The sequence below is a fragment of the Neolamprologus brichardi genome, chromosome 16 (assembly GCF_056152115.1).
Source record: "Neolamprologus brichardi isolate AB-2024 chromosome 16, ASM5615211v1, whole genome shotgun sequence".
Lineage (NCBI taxonomy): Eukaryota > Metazoa > Chordata > Actinopteri > Cichliformes > Cichlidae > Neolamprologus > Neolamprologus brichardi.
Window position 1 is genome coordinate 25,029,940 of NC_142119.1, and position 19,134 is coordinate 25,049,073.

At 39.1% G+C, this 19,134-nt stretch overlaps 1 protein-coding gene across 2 annotated transcripts in view; it reads right to left on the bottom strand.

Annotated features, from left to right (window-relative positions):
• ubr3 (ubiquitin protein ligase E3 component n-recognin 3) overlaps positions 1-18,334 on the bottom strand; it is a 38,981-nt gene extending 20,647 nt beyond the window's left edge. Inside the window, exons 1-25 of one of the 2 annotated variants that reach the window (XM_087830183.1) lie at positions 17,851-18,334; positions 16,328-16,467; positions 15,892-16,044; positions 15,541-15,696; positions 15,148-15,188; positions 14,852-14,918; positions 14,638-14,768; positions 13,176-13,404; positions 11,134-11,313; positions 9,675-9,808; positions 9,475-9,561; positions 9,327-9,392; positions 9,143-9,232; positions 8,809-8,937; positions 8,506-8,558; positions 8,280-8,413; positions 6,858-6,943; positions 6,607-6,748; positions 5,319-5,415; positions 4,300-4,441; positions 3,882-3,986; positions 3,592-3,762; positions 2,958-2,990; positions 1,710-2,155; positions 396-484 (exon numbers count right to left, since the gene is read on the bottom strand). In XM_087830183.1, coding sequence (XP_087686309.1) covers positions 396-484; positions 1,710-2,155; positions 2,958-2,990; positions 3,592-3,762; positions 3,882-3,986; positions 4,300-4,441; positions 5,319-5,415; positions 6,607-6,748; positions 6,858-6,943; positions 8,280-8,413; positions 8,506-8,558; positions 8,809-8,937; positions 9,143-9,232; positions 9,327-9,392; positions 9,475-9,561; positions 9,675-9,808; positions 11,134-11,313; positions 13,176-13,404; positions 14,638-14,768; positions 14,852-14,918; positions 15,148-15,188; positions 15,541-15,696; positions 15,892-16,044; positions 16,328-16,467; positions 17,851-18,284 — 3,535 coding nt within the window. In that variant the 5' untranslated portion in view covers positions 18,285-18,334. The remainder of the gene's footprint in view (positions 1-395; positions 485-1,709; positions 2,156-2,957; positions 2,991-3,591; positions 3,763-3,881; positions 3,987-4,299; positions 4,442-5,318; positions 5,416-6,606; positions 6,749-6,857; positions 6,944-8,279; positions 8,414-8,505; positions 8,559-8,808; positions 8,938-9,142; positions 9,233-9,326; positions 9,393-9,474; positions 9,562-9,674; positions 9,809-11,133; positions 11,314-13,175; positions 13,405-14,637; positions 14,769-14,851; positions 14,919-15,147; positions 15,189-15,540; positions 15,697-15,891; positions 16,045-16,327; positions 16,468-17,850) is intronic. The other variant, XM_087830184.1, reaches the window with a different exon arrangement.
• Positions 18,335-19,134: the final 800 nt, after the last annotated feature.

Here is a 19,134-nt window from a genome sequence, read left to right on the forward strand (position 1 = left end):
GACTAAGTAATTGTGCTACTTTGCGATGCAGAAACACATCACCCTTTGCATATAATTGTATATCTGCCATTTAACTTGGTGTTACTTGTCCAGACTAACTCATAAAACTTCAAGCTGCAGGGAACAGCTGAGATTGGGTTATGCCGCCATGTGGTGAGAAATATATGACTGTAATACTGTGATATGATATTGCACATGTTTGCATTGTTTTTTTGCAGTTTTCATTTCATAACTGTCAAACGCCTGCGAGCCATGATCATGAAGCTGGTGCTACTGCTGCTGCTTTTCTGCAAACAGACTTTAGCTACATATCATATTTAAGATTTTTAAGCTCAGAAACTCGAAAGTATACATAACAAGCTGGCAAAAAAGAAGATCAGTCAGCCTTTTCTTACCGACATCCATGGCTGTTTCCATGAAACTCTTCTGCCTGGAGGCAAATTCAGCAAGCAGTTTCTGCTGTCTCTCTCTAGCCCTCTGACGCCTGAAAGAAAGAAAAACAGAAATTTTTTGGTAGATATGAAGTAGTTTGTTTGATAGGTCACTGAGATCATAACCAAATAAATGCCATGTGTCTATATTTTCATATAATCTAATCAACTACTGAAAGAATTTGCTTTAATTCCCCCGATCAGATTGTTTTGAGGGAGATACAATCGGTCCTGTGATAAATGATTGTCCCTCATTTACAGAAACAGCCATTTCTGATGGAAAGTGTTGCATAATATGGTGATTTTTTTCTTCCTTTTAAGAGGATTTATTATTAGTTTTCCCCTTCGAATAAGTGATCCCTCAGTATTCTGGGAAAAGTATGCCTGCTGTGCAGAGCTTGCTTGATCACCCATAGCATGTGCATGTAACAGGGGCTATTTTCACACACACAGGATGTGTCTGATTTCAACAAGGCTGCATTTTTAAAATTTGGAAAGGCTGATTATTAAGCTAATCTGGTGGGTTTAGTTCTCACCAGTGCATACAAAGGCGAGAGCTGACTGTAAATTAAGTCCCTAATAAGAGGACATAAACAAATGCTGACAGGAGTGTCACAGCTCAATAGTTTCACTGATGGCTTAAGGGGTACCGACAACCAGACTGAAGAATGGCCTTCTTAGTTCTCACTGCCACCGCCTATATTGCTGTGTGACGGACACTGATCTAGTTCATGGGAACAGAAGAGGCTGTAACTTTAATTTTAGCTGTGGGGTGAAGCCAACCAACCCCAGAAGCAGACTGTTATCAAATCGCTATAAGCCGTTCCATCATCATTAAAGTAGGGGAAGGAGAGGACTAGTGGGTGAATGTGTGGTGAAAAGGCAAATCCTGCACATTTTAACTTTTCACACAGTCAATGGAGTGCATTTCCATTCAAGTACAAGATGTACAAAGTCAGCAGCAATATTTATGTGGATTCATATCAAAATAAGAACATGTGAAATCATTACATTAAAGCACACATTAAAGCGTATCTGCATCTTGCACATCTGGACCTCTAGTCAAGATAACTAGATTAAATATTAAAGATCTCTTTATTTACACTCACATGTCTTATAAATGATAACAATACCATGACTTCAAAAGGTTCGATAAAGATCAATTATTGAATCCAATATCATAAAAACATAACAAAATACTACTCAACAGAAATTAAGAATCAAGTTAATGATGTAGCATGGAGGTGTGTAAATGAAAATCTGTGAAGTTATAATTACCTCTCTTCTTTGTCCATGGCTTTCTTGTCAGTGGGACTGTTCTTCTTTGGTGGTACTGGTGGACACACCTTTCCACAAATGTCCTGGATGCTACGCTTGATTTGGCAGCTGCGCGTGGCTGCCTTGGTGAGGATACGTTCAATGGCTGTTATGCCGTCTCCGTGAGCGAGGCGGTTTGACTCGATGTCCTCTAGCCAAGATGCCGACAGAGAGTTCTGCTTAGACGACATCTTTTGGTGGAGCTTGATGAGGAGGGACAGCATGCTTTCACGGATCTCCAGGATCTCTGTGACCAGCTGCGGGGGCGTGCCTGGCGGAACCCAGCGTGTCGAGGAGCTCTTGGGCCTGACAGCCTGCGTGGCTTCGGTGGAGCTGCGGTTGATTATCTCTTGAAACTTCCTCCTACGTTCTGCCACGAGACTGAACACCTGAGCTTCGCGAAGGTTCTAAGAAAGCATTGAAGACAAACATTTCTTTACAAAAAGATGAAATATTTGGCCAATATAGTGAGGCACCATTAGATCAAGAACCATAATCCACTATTTATCAATTAAAGTACAGGAATCTAGAAGAACACACATGAATAAATATTACATATCACACGTGAAGCTCACAATAAAGAGAAACATGACACAGCTCTTAAAATTTCACAATTTTTTTTTATGGAGCACCTAGACCATTTCCAATTATTAATATAACTAATAGTCTGGTCGACTTTGATGGATTGTAGGTCGATGTCATTACCATATTCAGACGGGAACGTGCACGTAAAAGTCAAATAAAATGTTCATTATTTCAGCTGACATTTTATTAACACTGCAGCTGATAGCGCTGGGACAACCAGACTCCTAACGAAAATTCAAATACAAGCCTGAAGGATCTGAAGGATTGCCCTGACCTGACCTGACATAAAAAAAAGCACCTGAGCTGCACTGTTAAATAAACATACATCATACAGCCCAGTCAAGGGAACATCAATCATTCTGACATGCGGTTAAAAAGCGTTTACCCCAAACCTGCATTACACACGCAATTAGTTTCAGCAGTCAAGAGGGAGGGGAACTGCTGAAGCATAGCATTACACACACATACACACACCATAACACAACAAGACAGACCTCCTTTGAAATGCATCACAGAAACACATACAAGAGAAGTCTTTCAAAGTAGAGATAAAACAAAGGCTAATGCAGCTGATTGTTTCATTCGAGCATTAGTCTTTTCATAGAAATGAGTACAAACAGCTACCTCTCTCCAATTTCCTGAAAGACGCCTGGAGTTCTGTGGAACGAGTAAAGTAATGATGATATAAAAGTGGTGCATGAAGCAACCAGTAATGCAAGATAATAAATAAACCACATGTTTGACAGGACAGAGCTAAAAGAAGAGTTACACTCTCACTTCCAGACTAATAGATCACTAAGGCCTACAATCAGTCAAAATCTGCTGTGATTCCCATTTAGGAAGACAAAGTTTTTAGAGAATAAATCTATATAGTGGCAACAAGCCAAAAACTATCCAGACCATCCAAAACCCCATCAACAAGAGAGAGACCTTCTTTAAGTGACTGTCAGCTACTTTTTTGATTTTATCTTAACAACAAACTCTTTATTCAGAGCATTTAGTTCCATGTAGGATCACCCCTAGTGGTGCGGTAAGATATATTCTGAATACAGCATCTGATGGGTAATTTTATTTATTTATTAAACACATTTTAAAGCAGTAATATTTTTAGCAAAAACCCTTGCTTTCTCATTCCTTTTCCATAAATATGATGCAAGCTGGCAGTTAGCTTAGCACAAAGGGTGGAAATAGGAATGTAACTCAAATTAATTTAAAGTTAATGTAAACAAGCACGGCCTGTCACCGAGTTTCCTTTTACCTGGCCATAAGAAGAAGCTTCGGTGCTGGTGCTGGGAGGTGCCTCTCTCTTTACCTCTGGAGCGGTCTCAGGAACCCGCACTCTGACAAAGTTGATGACATGGTGCAGATTGGAGAGGAGATTGGTGCCTGGGAACCAGCTGTCGTGACAGTGCTCCTCAATGCAAGGCTCCTAAATTTAAAAAAAAAAGGAAGAAGATGACGACGACGACTCAGTGAGAAACTGGTTGGCATTAGTTCATGGGACAGTGAGAAAAGTGGTTACAAGTTAAACCAAGCAAATTGTCTTACCTCATCCTCCTTGTTGTCTTGAATCTGGTTGTCCAAACCCAGTTCAATCAGGTACAGCACCATGCACAGCACGTGTTCAGACATGTTCTGATGATCCATCCAGATCTAGAACATGATCAAACCATTAGCTTACCCCAGAGAACAAATAACACAAGGTTTAGCTGTCAATGTGTTTGCTTTTTTTTTTTAAGTTATTATGCATCCATAGATCAACTTCTCATTACTGATACCAAGCCCTCAACTGACCAATGAATTTGTACTCTTAAATATATCTTGCCTGATCGATACTATGAAGATGTTTATTTGGTGATGCGCCAATTTTCAGCACCAGTTGCAAACCAAGTCATCCTACAAACTGCAAAGAGAGACGATGGATATGGCTGTTTTATATGGCACTGGTAGTGGGTGAAAGACTCACCTTGTACAGTAGAGTGAATATCACAATGTGCAGCGTCTTGCAGTGCAACAGCCTTATTAGACCTTTGTAACATGGGTGCAGAGGAGTCCTCTCCTTGTATGGTGGCCAGGGGTTGCCAGTGTGAATGCCAAACTGTTTCAAACTAGTGGACATCATCATCAAAAAGGAGGCGAGAAAACAAATCAAAAAAGCAATTACTAGCAATAATCAATTTTTATACTCATTACATATCAAGTTATAATGAGAGAAGTCAGAGTTATGTTGGGAGTTTGGGGAAGTGACACCGAATGCTGTTCAGAACAAATCACTAAAGATTTCAGTCTACACAACAGAAGAGCCGAGGGGCAGCACTCTATTAGTGATGATGGGGTTATTATCACGCGAGCCAGGGCGAGCCTGACATGTAATCCATCATATTCAAACAGTGTGAATGAGCAACATGAGGCTGGTATCAGACTCTGAAGGTGGCACAGGCAGCTTCAATATGTCTGAGAGAGAAATATGCTCTAGTTTCATCTGTACTGGACACAAAAACTGAAGAGAAAACTGAAAGCATGTAAGTGAAAGAGGCGGATGAGTGACCCATCCATGAATTACAAAGGCTCTAACCAATTGCCATTTCAAACACAGAAACAGAGTGAGCCCCTTTTAGTTTAATGAGTATTTTCAGAAGCCAGAAAGAAAATTAACCCCCAAAGTATCTCCTTCACCTCCGCTGACATGTTTATCCTTGGAGACGTCTGCAGGACAATCAAAAAAAGAAAGACTTCCACAACTGCATTACAATTTAGCCTGAAATATTGAGCTCTCTCGACACCAATCTAATTGGAATCACTTCAACACCTAGCAGATCTGACCTTTGTAATCATGTCCCTTCACCAGCAGAAAGAGAGACGACCTGATTTTTGTCATGACTGAACATGAAAACGGCAACAAAACTACTGCCGAGCAAAGGAAACATTTATACAGAGTTTAGAAGGTGACAGAAAACAGAAATGTGTGGGGAAAATCAAACTTACAATGCTGCATATCTGTCCATTGCTGACTGGACATCACGGCGATAGACTGTTCTGAGAACGACCATGATGGGGTCAAACTCTTTCTCCCACACTTCGGCTAGTGAAAAAAAGGAAGAGAAATGCTTTGCAATCTCTGGTACAAAGTGACACTGTTTCACATTTTCCCTGTTTTTCACCTTTCACCATCATAAGTGGTGTAAGTCTGCCCCCAAGTGGTGCCCTGAGGACATAGATCTAGTGCAAAAGATTGAGCCCCATTCTTAACTATGACAGGGAGCGGTCTAAAAAGCAATAGAATAGATTTAACAAATGTTAGTTTTAAAGTGACAACATTTATTCTTTCCGTGAACTGGATAAGACAATTAGTTATTTCACAAGAAGGCACCAACCATAATGTGTGTATATTACCTCATATGCTTCTTGCTGGAGAACAAAGTAAACTCCCTAGAAATCAGATATCAGCTTTGTGATTAAAATGACTGCTGTTGGTTTGAAAAACTATTTGCTGTAAGTTCTAGGCCATAAAACAAAAATAAGACAATATTTGGTGATAAAAATATATATATTTTATCATATTTTCTATTCAAAGCTCAGTGACCAGCTCATTAGATCTAGCCTTAGAAAGCTCTTAAATATTACAGTCTTTTTGGGTGCTGATTTAGCTCACTGGGTCGAGCAGGCAACCCATTAGCTGCAAGTCTAAAGCACAGACCCAGGTTTGACTCTGTCCTGACGCCTGTGTCTCTTCCCCCTGGTCTTTCTCCCAGCTTCCCTGTGTTATCTTGGCTATCCTATCAAATAAAGGCTAAAAAGCCTCCAAAAATATATTAAAATATTACACGCATTCTTAAAGCCAATGTTACTGTTGGCCAGTGGAGGGCAGCAGACATATCTTCATGCTGCTCAGATGATGATGATGCTATCACCAAGCAGAAAGCCTTCAGCGAGGACATGAACCCAGAATTGTTAAAACCCACAAACAAGCCATGAACTAAACACCAGTTATTTGCAATGTTGTTTATTTCTGTCCCACTGTGACTACAATTGTTGATGAAAATTTTGTTTAGCTGCTGGTGGAAAAATGTCTAATAGATTCTTAGGTTTCATATTTTAACTAAACTACTTCTATGACAATATCAACGACATAGACGCAATTCTGTGTAACGTCTGCCTTTACCATACCAGACATTTCTGTAAAACCTGTAACAACACTTTTATAAATATCTGTTACTTTTTTTTTAATGATCTGTTCGGAAATCCTGCCTTCTCCTTCACCAGGATATCCTACCTTTGGGTGTGTACATGCCCTGCTGCATGGATCCTCCAGGCTCAAACACAGGTGCTTTGAAGTCGGCTACAGCAGAGAGCATATCCTCAAAACTACAGCTACCGGGTACAATGCCACTCTTTGGGTTGGGATTTTCAGGAATCTACGAAAACTCTCTTAAGGAAAAATAAAACATATATAAATACATATATACTGTGGATAAATGAATACAGTTTCTCTTTAGAAAGTATTTGTTAATGACTGAAGGATACAAGGTCTAAGAGTGCGCTGTGCGTACGATCGTTCATGCACAACTGAGAGACCATTTCCGCCCGAAGGATCTCATCATCGGTCATCCCTGTCGGTGAAAATGAGAAGAAGAGCGTAAAGGCAAACTGACAGTGAGGGGATCTGACTTTCACCAGTACAGAAACTTGACAAAATAGGAGAAATGGCTGACAATATGTAATCTTTAAAATTTTAGTGCTGGCTATCTTGGCAATAACCAAGTCAGAGGTGGTTACAGGCCACAGAGTTACAGAGTGGGGAAACAAAAGAAACTTTTTGTTTTAATAAAGGAATCAGGCAGTGCTGTTAGCTGCCCACATCATGAGTCAGCAAACCACGGGACATGTGGTCAGGAGCGAGTCGGTTACCTCGCTATGGTAACTGACCGGCTGAAACCCAGAGCCACTGACCACTGTCACGATTTGCAGATGCTTTTCTGATTGTGAGTGAAGTAGTAAATCGTAATCTCACTGACAAACATGTTACATTTCGTGCCACTGGAGAAGATATGCTCACAATTTGTGTTTCAGGAGCTAAATACTTTTTTAACCTAAAGCCACTATACTGGTATTTTTTTTTTCCTGGGAGCTTACAAAGTTTATAAAAGTACAAGTGTATCACTGAAGCACAGGCTCAATCACCAGTCGGTTACATCTTTCTGAGACCGTAATGAAACTGACATTTAATTTTATGTCTTAAATAAATGAATAATTAGGAACAACTTACAGGTCTATTCTTTCAATAAATTCAAAATGATTTATCTATGAAAAATTTCAAGATTGCCACTTTAAACACCAGTAAGAGCTCAGTTTTGAGGTTTGGCAAGATAATTATGAACTGAGGAGTTTTAAAAAAAAAACAAAAAAAAACAAACAGACTGTGACCACTGTCTCTTTAACATAATGCAGTTTTGTAATGCAGTGTTCTGTAATATGGATGAATAAGTCAGCAGAACATCTGAAAGCACTATCTCCCTAGGGAGAAATTGTATCACAGTTATATTTCAATATATGCAAAGAGAGGAGTGTCAATGAAGGCCTTTTGCGTCACAGTATAATTTACGAAGTCCTTGGTTATCTCCATGAACAAATATTAGAAATAGTTCAAATGATGTTTTCAGCCAAGTAAAGGACTTCATTGGAGAGTTTTACGTGAAAAAGTCACTTCTTATTGTAATACAGCAAAGAAAAACACTTCTGGGATGAGTGCCAAATACAGGAAAACTGCACCAGCAAAGAGAAACAATGGTTACATGAATTCGTGCCAACAGTGACACGACCTACCAACTATCAACACCTCGCAGAGCCTCAGCAAATGATTTATTAGCTCTAGGGTAACTCTATATACCGTAAGGTAGTTTGCTACTCTGATAAAGATGCTGCACAGCCCTCTGCTGTACCACTCACCCAAATGAATGCGAAGGCTTGTTAGTATGACCAGAAAGGTAAGTGCTCCTTCTAGCATTGGTCTCTCTTGCTCAGAGTCCAACACGGCATTCTGATGCTGAGACGCCATGGTCAACAGGTCGACTACTTTAAACCTGCATCAGAGGACAGTTTATAAACCAGATGTTACCCATCTGCAAATGTTAAATGTTTTATGTAGCATAATATTATCAGAAATAGAGCTTACCTCTCAAAAACACTTGAGATAAAGTAGTCAGGGTCTAGTCTTGATGCACAAACCTTGTATTAATAAAAGAGAGAAAGCAGACTTAACAACTAAATAGAAATGACAAAAGAAATATACACACACACACACACACACACACACACACACACACACACACACACACACACACACACACACACACACACACACACACACACACACACACACACACACACACACACACACACACACACACACACACACACACACACTCACACGAGTGACATTCATAGCAAGCATTGTCTGTGAAGCAGGAGTCCTCACCTGCAGCAGATAGATGTCAGGATCAATCATGGAGTTGCAGAAGTGTGACTGCACGTAAGTCATAGCCTGTCCCTTAATCTGCAGTCCATTCCTCACCCACATGTTGCTGTGGATTTCTGACAGGCACGCCTACAGTCACATAGAACAAAGTGTTAATTGAGTGAGGAGTCTCTGCAGACCAGTGTTAGACGTGGTAGGCTGGAATCACTTAACCTTCTCCTAACCTGAAGCCACGTAGTCTGCAAATACTTTTACTTGTTACAATAAGCGCATGGACACAGATGTGCATTAGACATGCAGGTAAAACCAAATCTATTGTCTTCCACTGTTATACCTGGATCTGGAGTGGATGCACCATGATCTTCATCAACATCTCTTGGTCAGGAAGGAGGCTGTCCAGATCCAGTCCTTGGCATTTTACAGCCTGGGGATTTTGAACCAAACAATTAACTTTAAAAAACACATAAACACAGACACCAAAGAGAATAGATTGTGCACTAAAAGATGAGGTGGCATACCTTACTGAGGAACATGGCGTAGTAGCGGTGGAGTGGCAGGTGAAATGTCACTTGATTCGGAGCAGGCTATGACAGATATTCAGACATTTATGTGAAACAGGGGAGGGAGAAGATTACTTGTAAATACAGCAGTTTGCCATTAATATACCTCATCAATGAAGCCAATGGCATCAAACCAGATCTGCAAGGTCTCCAGACAGTATCGAACCACAGTTTTAGTGTATTCCTGTGTTTCCTGGTAACACATAAAATCAGATGTTAAAAATTTGATATTGTATTATGTAGTAAGTGATAGCAGTTTGGGGTGCTTATAACGCATGCTCCATTAATCCTGTGAGTGAGACTTACTTTGACTTTGCAGTGTGTTAAGAGACCCCACATTGGTTGTGCACAGGCCTCAAGCTCTGCTGCGAATGCTGCATAGTACGTCTGAGACTCAAATTCCACATGTTCATTCAACTCCCGCTTATTCAGATTCATACCTATGACAGCAGCAGAATGGTTATAACCTGTTATGCACAACTTCTCAATGCACATAAAAAGTTTAAAATACAAGTCTGCGTTTTTAAAATTCAAAATTTCCCCTCATATTTATATGTAACATAATAAAATGTCAACAAGTATGTGAATTACAAAACTCTCTATTGAATGTGTCAGTTTGTGGCTTGCATGGATACAGGGTAATAGTGACACTGTCCTCATAGCGTCAGCAAGAGGATACTCGGGCCCACTATACAAGGCTGAGCGTTATTTTTAGAATTGTGGTAGAGTGCAGTAAAAAGCCAGCAGCACCAACCACAATTCAAATCCAGTGATAAAGAATCTATCACATCACAACTCTGCTTTTTGGTTGAACTGTTTAAAAGGAGGGCAACAAATCTCCTTCTGAATAAGCCCAGAAGTTTAAATAAATCTGCAGGAACACACTTTTAAATCAAGCGTTGTGTTTGACCTGACTGTGACTGAATAACAAAAACTAGAGGTATTACACTGACATCCATGTGGTTTGATATCTCTGAACCCACCATATCAACAATAGATGGGATACAAGCATTGTCTGAAATTAACTTTCTGAGTCACAGATGAAAATACTCACTAGCCTCACACTGACTATAATAACAAAATCACTTTTGTGGTTTATGTACATTTGTTTGAGTACATTTCATTGGGATAACATAGCATTAATTTAACAAAGGACGCTAGGGGAAAATTTGAAGCTTTTTTCTTTAAATCAAGAATTAATTAATACAAGCCTCAATCTAATCCAATGATCTTAAAGTGTCAACATCTGCACCCTTAAATGTACTGAAAGCTCAAACATAAAAGTACATTCAGAGGTTTTTTAAAACTACTTTATGCTTAATCAGCTTCTCATTGAACTCACTCTACATCTGCTGCTGACTGGTCAGTGGTCATTTTCTGGTTGTGGTGTAATTTAATCTATATGCTGTCATTCATTCTGTATAACCAGATATCTGCATATAAATAAACAGACTCGATAGGCAAGAGAAAATATCCCCTTTTTATTGACTAATCACATTTGAGGACGTTTTGGAAGCTTGCATGTAAAGATTTTCCAAAAAGCAATCTTCAAAACCACTGACTACTGTCTAACATTAATTTGTGTTTTGCGTAATATAAAGGCCTTGCTTACTCAGAACCAGCTGTTTCCACCAATAGTTAAGACCTTGGTTTGAACTGTTTAACTTGTCCTCAAGCATACACAATAAATCCTGCTGCTCTCAGTGTGAAAATGCGTGCGTAAATAATTACCTTTGCTCAGACGAAGGAAAGTAATAGGACTTACCTTGGAAAAACGACACAAAGCTCATCCACAGCATCAACAATGAGTGGTCTTCCAGGAACTTTTTCGCTACACTTTGGTGTGAGAGGATGTTAATGAAATCACTAACTAGGGGCCAGTAGGTGTTGTTCTTCAATAGTGCTTCACTGCAGTTCACCACAACATGGCGATTGTTCTCTTCATCTAAAAAAGAAAGACAGCGAGACAGGAAACACTGACAATTGGAATCAAATTGTACTTAGGAATCTACAAGAAAATAAACATAAAGAAAGACATGGGTCAATGTGTTGTTTAAATCAACACCTGGCTGCTATTATAACTAGGGATGGGTATCAAAAACTGGTTCTTGTTGAGAACCGGTTCCCACTGTTTCAATTCCTTGGAATTGTTTGCCATTTTTGCAAACGATTCCCTTATCGATTCCAGTCGCCCCGAATGACGTCACCACGTTGCGGAGCGTCATTTACCTGGCAGGAAACACGGCGGCTCAAACGCTCAAAAGTTTGATTATACTTTATGAGAACGGATGACAACAGGGCAACTTGCAATACTTGCAAAGTAGATATTTCATTTAAGGGAGGAAACACTACAAATATGCAAAAGCATTTGCTCACAAAACACGCGATGTATGAATGAAAATGAATGTCATGTTTTTAATTCCGCTCCGGACTCGTGAATCTCAACCCAGCAGCAGCGGTAACGTTTGCACGTCCTCTCCCGTTAATGCGGAAGGTAAATAATCAACTAACAGTGCAACTAACAGAGAGAGACAGACAGAGTCTGGCTCAGATGCTGACAGTTGTCGCTGCAGTCTCCTGCTAGCGTCTCCTTTCAGGCCAGGATAGACGAATGTCACCAAGCAGTGACTAAGTTTGTGGTCAAAGCCTTGCACCCATTTGCCACAGCAGATGCCCCCGATTTTCGGTAAGTGAATGTGTTTAATTGTAGGCAGGGACATTACTGGATATTCTTGTGTAATTGCTACAGAATAATTTATGTTATACTTTGTTATTGCTACAGAAGAATATTTATTTTATTATTTTACATTTGCAATATTTTTTCCTGGGGACCCTGTGACACCCCATTGAAGAGCCGTAGGCTGTGGATCTCTTAAGATCTCACTGTTTGTAAGGCCACGTTACTCCTAAATTTCTATCTTGTTCAAAGAGAATATATAAAACAAACTTCTAAGCTAATCGACCTTAGTGTTCTCCTTTTTTAAAAAGAATCGATAAGAAAATCGATAAAGAATCGAATCGTTAAACAGAATCGAAAATGGAATCGGAATCGTGAAAATCTTATCAATACCCATCCCTAATTATAACACTGCCAACAATGATGAGTGCAGCATTAAAAAGGAGTCTACGCCAGTGCTACTGCTCAGCCTCCTAGTAGATACCTATGGTATCAATTTCAAACTCCTAGGTGACTTCCTTCTCAAGTTACCGCATTTGCAAAATTTTCAGAAAACTTGACCGCCGACCTTAACCTTGAGGTCTAGGTCACTGAGATTCAAACTTGTCCAACAACTATGGTATTAATCTTAAACTCGCCATGTTCTCACGTCATCGCACCCACAAACTTGGGTGCCCACGTCATCCACTCACCCAACAGGTAAAGATTCAAGCTCATTTTACTTAAGGCCAGCAATGAAATGAAACATCTGTGCAGGCTATACAAGCACCAAGAATGATTAAAAACATAGGGCAAAATTAGCAGCTGTGCTTTGTTCTTTAGGAAGCATTTACATTTAATTATTGCTTTAGAAAACTCAGTGGCTTCATGTAACAGATTTGCACAATTAGACATAAAAAAGGCAGCTAATGCCATCCATTATTTGTGTCATGATGGATCTTTTGACCAGGTGCATATAAAACTATTTAAATCCAAATTTCAGTTTTATTAATAAGTTCAAGACAAAAATATCAACAATGAATAACCTGGAAAATACCATTTAAAAAAGAAAACAATAAAAACCTTCTCGTGTTTAATAATACAACCCGAGTGAGCATTTATCAAAATAGTGAGCAAACTGGCCGACTTACCCTGAAGTTCACTTTTAATAAGGCAACTCTCCATCATGTAGAGGAGGACTGTGACCATGATGTCCAGCAGCTGACACTCCTCTGTGACATGTCGAGCCAGCTCCTCGTTGCTGAACAGCTGCACACTAATGTGCACGATGCGGTTGGACATCGTGTCCGACTCGTGGCTTTTCATCAGCGTTTTCATGATGAAAGCGTAATGTTGGACAAATGTTTTTGTAAAGGTGATCTGCCAGAGAGAAAAACAAGAAGCCCATAACACGATTAAGGCTTGCCTTCAAAAACTCATACATACTGAGCTTTTTAAAGCCCAGTTTGATATTGAAAAGGCATGATGAAAAGGCAATGCATGAATCCCAAAGCACACAAGGTAAGATTCTTATATTAAACACAGGAAACATAATTTCAAATATGTGCATGTAATCCCAGCTCAAGCTTTAAACAACTGAAACGCTCCAATTTCAGGCTGTGTATGGTGTAACTGGGACCAGATATCCATAATACGGTTATTTCAGGCTGTGACCACACTTCTCTGTTCAAACCTTCTGTTTACGAGGGGCAACCAATCAGAAGAAAGCTGGCTTTGACGGAGGAGGAAGGAGGGGGAGGAAGTTGCACCAAGGTCTAAGCTCAAAAAGGATTTTTTTTCCTGTAAATCATTTACTTTACTAGAGTAGTTTTGCAAGGACAAAAATACTGAGATGCAATAAGAATTTAATAAACCATCTATTTACAAAAAAGAAACTGTCTGAGATGTCTTGTGCAATTTCAACAATGCGTCAGTTTTTCCACATTCAGTTGCTGTAAACGCATAAAGAAACACCACTGCTGTAAATGTGTGGGTGCAGGTCCTTGGCTTAACGATATCACTTTGGTGTCATGCAGCAAGTTGTGGTTAATGCGTTCGTCAGCAAGAAGATGATGACGATAATTCCCATCTCTAATTTGTTCTCAATGACATGCAAACAGCTTTCTGGTGCAGAACGAAGCCAAAAGAAATGACACCCTTTGGAGGCCTTTGTGGGCCACTTTTAGCCTGTGAGCTGTATAACTGCTCATAGAAAGGAATCATTTAACCTCCTAGGACCTGGCGTCCACATATGTGGACATCACATTTCAGGCCCTTGTAGACCAAAATACTTAATTTTGCTCTACAAGAGCCTGATATCCACTTACAAGGACATTATACTGCTACTGTTCTGTCAAAATTTTAAACGAATATCCTCATATGTGGCTCTTATTTTTCTAAGAAACAAAAATCAGGTTTTAAAAAAAAAAAAGCTGGTAATTCTTTGTTTTTACATTCATCGGGTCCCAATATGCCCAAATATCAAAGAGAAATTAAAAATGCATGCCGTGGAAGAGTTTGGGTCTTAGGAGGTTAAAATTAAGATCAGACAGGCATCTGAAAGGTGGTATGCAGCATTAATTTTTGCACATGAAAAATTAGAAAAGAAAATACCTTGTAATCTTGATCTGGCAACATGTTCAATAAGAAGGTGACCATCTTCTGAGGAAACTCGTATTTTATTGTCCAAAACAGCAACTCTTCCAGGAAGCATTTATGCTTCAGAGATTCAATAATACAAGGGTCTGAGGACAATAAAGAGACATAATGAATACACAGTTCAGCTCAGTTCAGACATTATAGTGTGAATGCCTTTCTTTTTATGCACCTTTGGTACTGCTGCTCAGCTTAACCCTCTTCCTCTGACCAACAGACTGTCCTCCATCTTGATCCTCCTTGGAAGAAAACACAAAACATCATAAATTTCAAGCAGTCTGCAAATTTTCATTAAGGCATCAACTGAGCATTTTTGACTGAGCATAAATTAGAAACAACATTAATTTTGCACAGATCAGTGATATGGCTTTACCAGTTTTATAAAAAGAGGAATTAAAAAAAACGTATTACTTAAAATAACACATTCATTATCAGGTCAGTGTCATTTTAAGCATTACGTTAACATACCTCTTTACTTGGCTCGTCTGGACTCCCTGGTCCGCTGTTTCCTAACAAAACAAATGGACTAATTACTATTTAGCAACAGTTAGAACATATGTCACCTGTTATTATAGCACCAACAAAGTTATTTATGAAATGTTTGGTCTCTTATTCACTGTACATGCATTTATTTATACATTTTTAAAAGTACTGCATGTGTAATGTATATAAAACTTGGTAGAAAAAGAATCTAATATATGTTTATAGGAATGTGGACTGGTTTACAATACTAAAATTTATTCAAATGAAAATAATAATTAATAACAAATGGAGAGTATTATGATTTTTTTCTTTTTATCTTAAAGATGTGAAGCAGGTGGATGATTATTGAAAAAAACAAAACAAAACATGTCATCTTACCTAACAGGACCATCGCGCCTGCACCTCCTTCAGCCCCAACACCAACATCAGCAGCAGCACTCTGGCCTTTTTCCTCCACTGATACCAGACCTGAATTCTTCAGTGCTGACAAATACTTGTCATAGTTCTTCTTAGCATACAAATTCTCCTCTTGGCCTGCAACAGTTAAGCAGTGAGCAAGAGAACCTTCTAATTTTTTTTTTCTTGGTTCAGATATATCAAGTAAAAATATTTTTCACAATTAGTATATTGCTGACCTAAAATTACAAAAAAAAAAAAAAAAAAAAAAAAAAAAAGAAATCAGTGGTAATGCTTTGTTAATTGAGCCCAAACCCTAAGCTGGATATTTACCCATGCTCAGCTCCTTGAATGCCTGCTGATTGGTCAAGATTTTTGTCAGCACAGTCCTCATTGCTCCTCCCATCTTTGTAAGCTCCTCAAGGAAGGAGATCTGAGGCTCCAGCTGTTGCAGGACTTTCTGTAGATCTCTCTCAGTTGAGGTGTCTGGTAAAACAAGATAAGAGATGCGAGACCCGTGAGACCCAGCACTCAGTGAAAGTAACTCTATGTGTAAATAGTTGTATAACACTTGTATAAGGCTTGCACAGCAGCTCATGTTTTCCATCTTATATAATATCATATCAGATGTAAACCACTGAAGGTAAAGCGAATGAAAGTGTCTGGTGTTGTACCTTTAATTGGTGACAACCACACATTAAAGTTACAGGTTCAGTTTACGTTGGTTAATAAGTATTGTACTTCATGTGTCTGTCATGACTGTTTTCACCTGGTTCAACATATCCATCTCTCAGATACTGTATGATACACAGGATAAAGCGGGGAAGAACCATCTCAGACATCAAGAGCAGGTCTCTGGGAATTAAGGGGATATTTTCCCCAGTTCTCAACCGATGCCTTCGACAAAACCTGTCAGGGGAAAGGAAATGTTTTTTTAAAACAGTGTCACACAGAAAGGTACATTTGACCACTCTTGCTGTTCCCTCATGTGCACTAAAAGAAGATAAAGTTGGTCAAGAAACTGTTAGCATGTTTTAATTATCAGGTAGAAATTGAGTACAATTTGCATTCAGCTTCTGAAACAGCCCAGAGGTCTGAGCAGAAGAGTTTTCCTTTTGGTTTATTTCATGAATATATTGTTGTGATATTTACTGGATTGGGCTTTGGGTAATAATGGTTGATTGAGGTGGGAACTAAAGGGTTATTCACAGCAGCCCACACACTACCATACCTCTTTCTCATACATCATTAAATATCCATACACAAATTTTATGAGCTAATGAATCAGTATGACACAAAAACATAGTCTAACATATGAATAATTTGTTACTGAAGATAATAAGACTGTAATATTTTTTTTTTAAAAAAGATCATCTGTTCATAATACTTAGGATTATATATCTACATTCATATAATCTTCTTATAGAGATTTCATAATCTGTAAATAACGCATGTAAAGTGCATTACTGCTCAATTCCACATATTTACAACCCTGATATATACATCACATATTTATAAAGATGTAGTCCAATCTTACTCTTTACATCATCCAAAATGACATAAGTTTCTATATAATTTATGCACAAGTATGTATATGTTCACATATGTATTAGTATGTGTGTGTGTGTGTCAGTATAAGTATCTGTTATTTACACTTTATGCACCATTTGAGGGACTATAACTATAATTTCGTTACGCTTACTTAACAGCAGTAAAGACTCTTGCATGCTGAATCTCTATTTAGGTTTTTACTCAGTTACCCAGTATTTTGCTTTCCACGTAACAAACTAAATTATCATCTCACGATAATCAGGCCAACTCTGGAAGCAGGCTAATAGTTTACTACATTATTTTATCTAAACCGCGAGTGGAAATTAAGTTTTATGAGTAGGAGGAAACTGTAATCAAGAACAGAGATATGATGTTGAGTCAGAAAGTAACAGAGACAGTCGCTGTTTAAACATTAAGATAAAATGATGTCACTTACTTAACGATCATTCACACTTTGACAGCAGAAAGGAGACCACACCATATCTAAACAGCCACAGACAGAGGTACACGGAAACCTGTAGCTACACCTCCCAGTATGATCGTTGGAGTTTAGCGAGCTTAGGTAACCCTTAGCCCGTGGGTTGTATTTATAAATGACAGGAGTATCGCTGGATTGAAAAATGTTGTTCGCCTGCAACAGCATCTCATAAATTTATATGGAAACTGTCATTGACAACAAACATGAGAAAATGTCACTGGCTGCGCCGGTTAGCATAGCCGGGTTAGCTAGCTCGGACTTACCCACTCTCTCGCATGACATTACTGTCTCCACAGTCACAGGCCCCACCAGCCTGGCTCCGGAACATGTTGAAATCATGGCCCGTGTGGTCTCCGTTATTGAAGCACTCAGCACACAACGACATGCACGGAGAGATGCCACAGGTCCGGCATCGATATGCCACGAAATTAGCCGTCCAAACCAAGCCGCACAGAGTCGCGTTGTCATAGGAGCGCACCGTTTTGCAGAACTCATCGAAACCTTCGCCTCCTGCAATCAGACATTTACACCAGTCAAGAGCTTCTGCGTCCGCCGCTGGTTTTTCGGGATTCAGTACAGCGTCAAGAAGCTCCTGTAGTTGCCGGACTCCGGAGCTATTGTCAGTCCGGTTTAAGTCTGCCTTCAAGTGGGCGGCAGTGGCTTTCTTGTCCCGGCGCAGCAGCGACGCCGCCATCATGCACTCTGGCTTGTTGTCCACAAATTTATTTTTGTTGTCTTGTTTCCATGTTCTCGGGTTTTCTCGCGATACGACTGATTACGTCGTTGTTGGCTAGAGAATTTCCTGAAGTAATTTCCGCTCGTTGTACTTCATGTACTGGAAACAAATCTACACAGTATTTGACCTACTTAAACCTAGTATTGGAATTTGGTGTTACGGAGTCCGTTATTATTTAACAATTTGAAGCTGTTATATTGGGTTGTTAGGGATTTCTTTTTGTTTATTTTTTGTGGGGGTTGAGTTTTTGAATCTTTATCAGCATTATTTTTATTTTTTGTAGACACATCTAATAGGAGAGAGGGAAAACAAAAAAATCGCAAGAACTAACAAAAATCTAAGTGTGTAAAAAATATCTATCACATAAATTAGCTTTAAGCAATAAGACGTAAGGTACATATAATATAATATAATATAATATAATATAACATAATATAATATAATATAATATAATATAATATAATATAATATAATATAATATAATATATATTGTTATGTTATGTTAATATATGTTCAATTTTGATACGACATGAGAAGGTAAGGAGTGGTAGAAAACTTTGCAAGGGTGGTGCAGGACATGTATGAGGACAGTGAGATAATGAGAACTGCCCCTGCTTGTTTCTAGTGGACGGGACTCCCCATGGACCATGACGTTTGCAGATTACATCGTGATCTATAGTGAGAGTATTGAGCAGGTGGAAGAGAGGGTCGAGAGGTGGAGGCCTGCTCTAGAGAGAAGATGAATAAAAGAAGTAGAAGCAAGGCAGAACACATGTGTGAATGAGAGGGACATAGGTGTAAGACTGAAGCT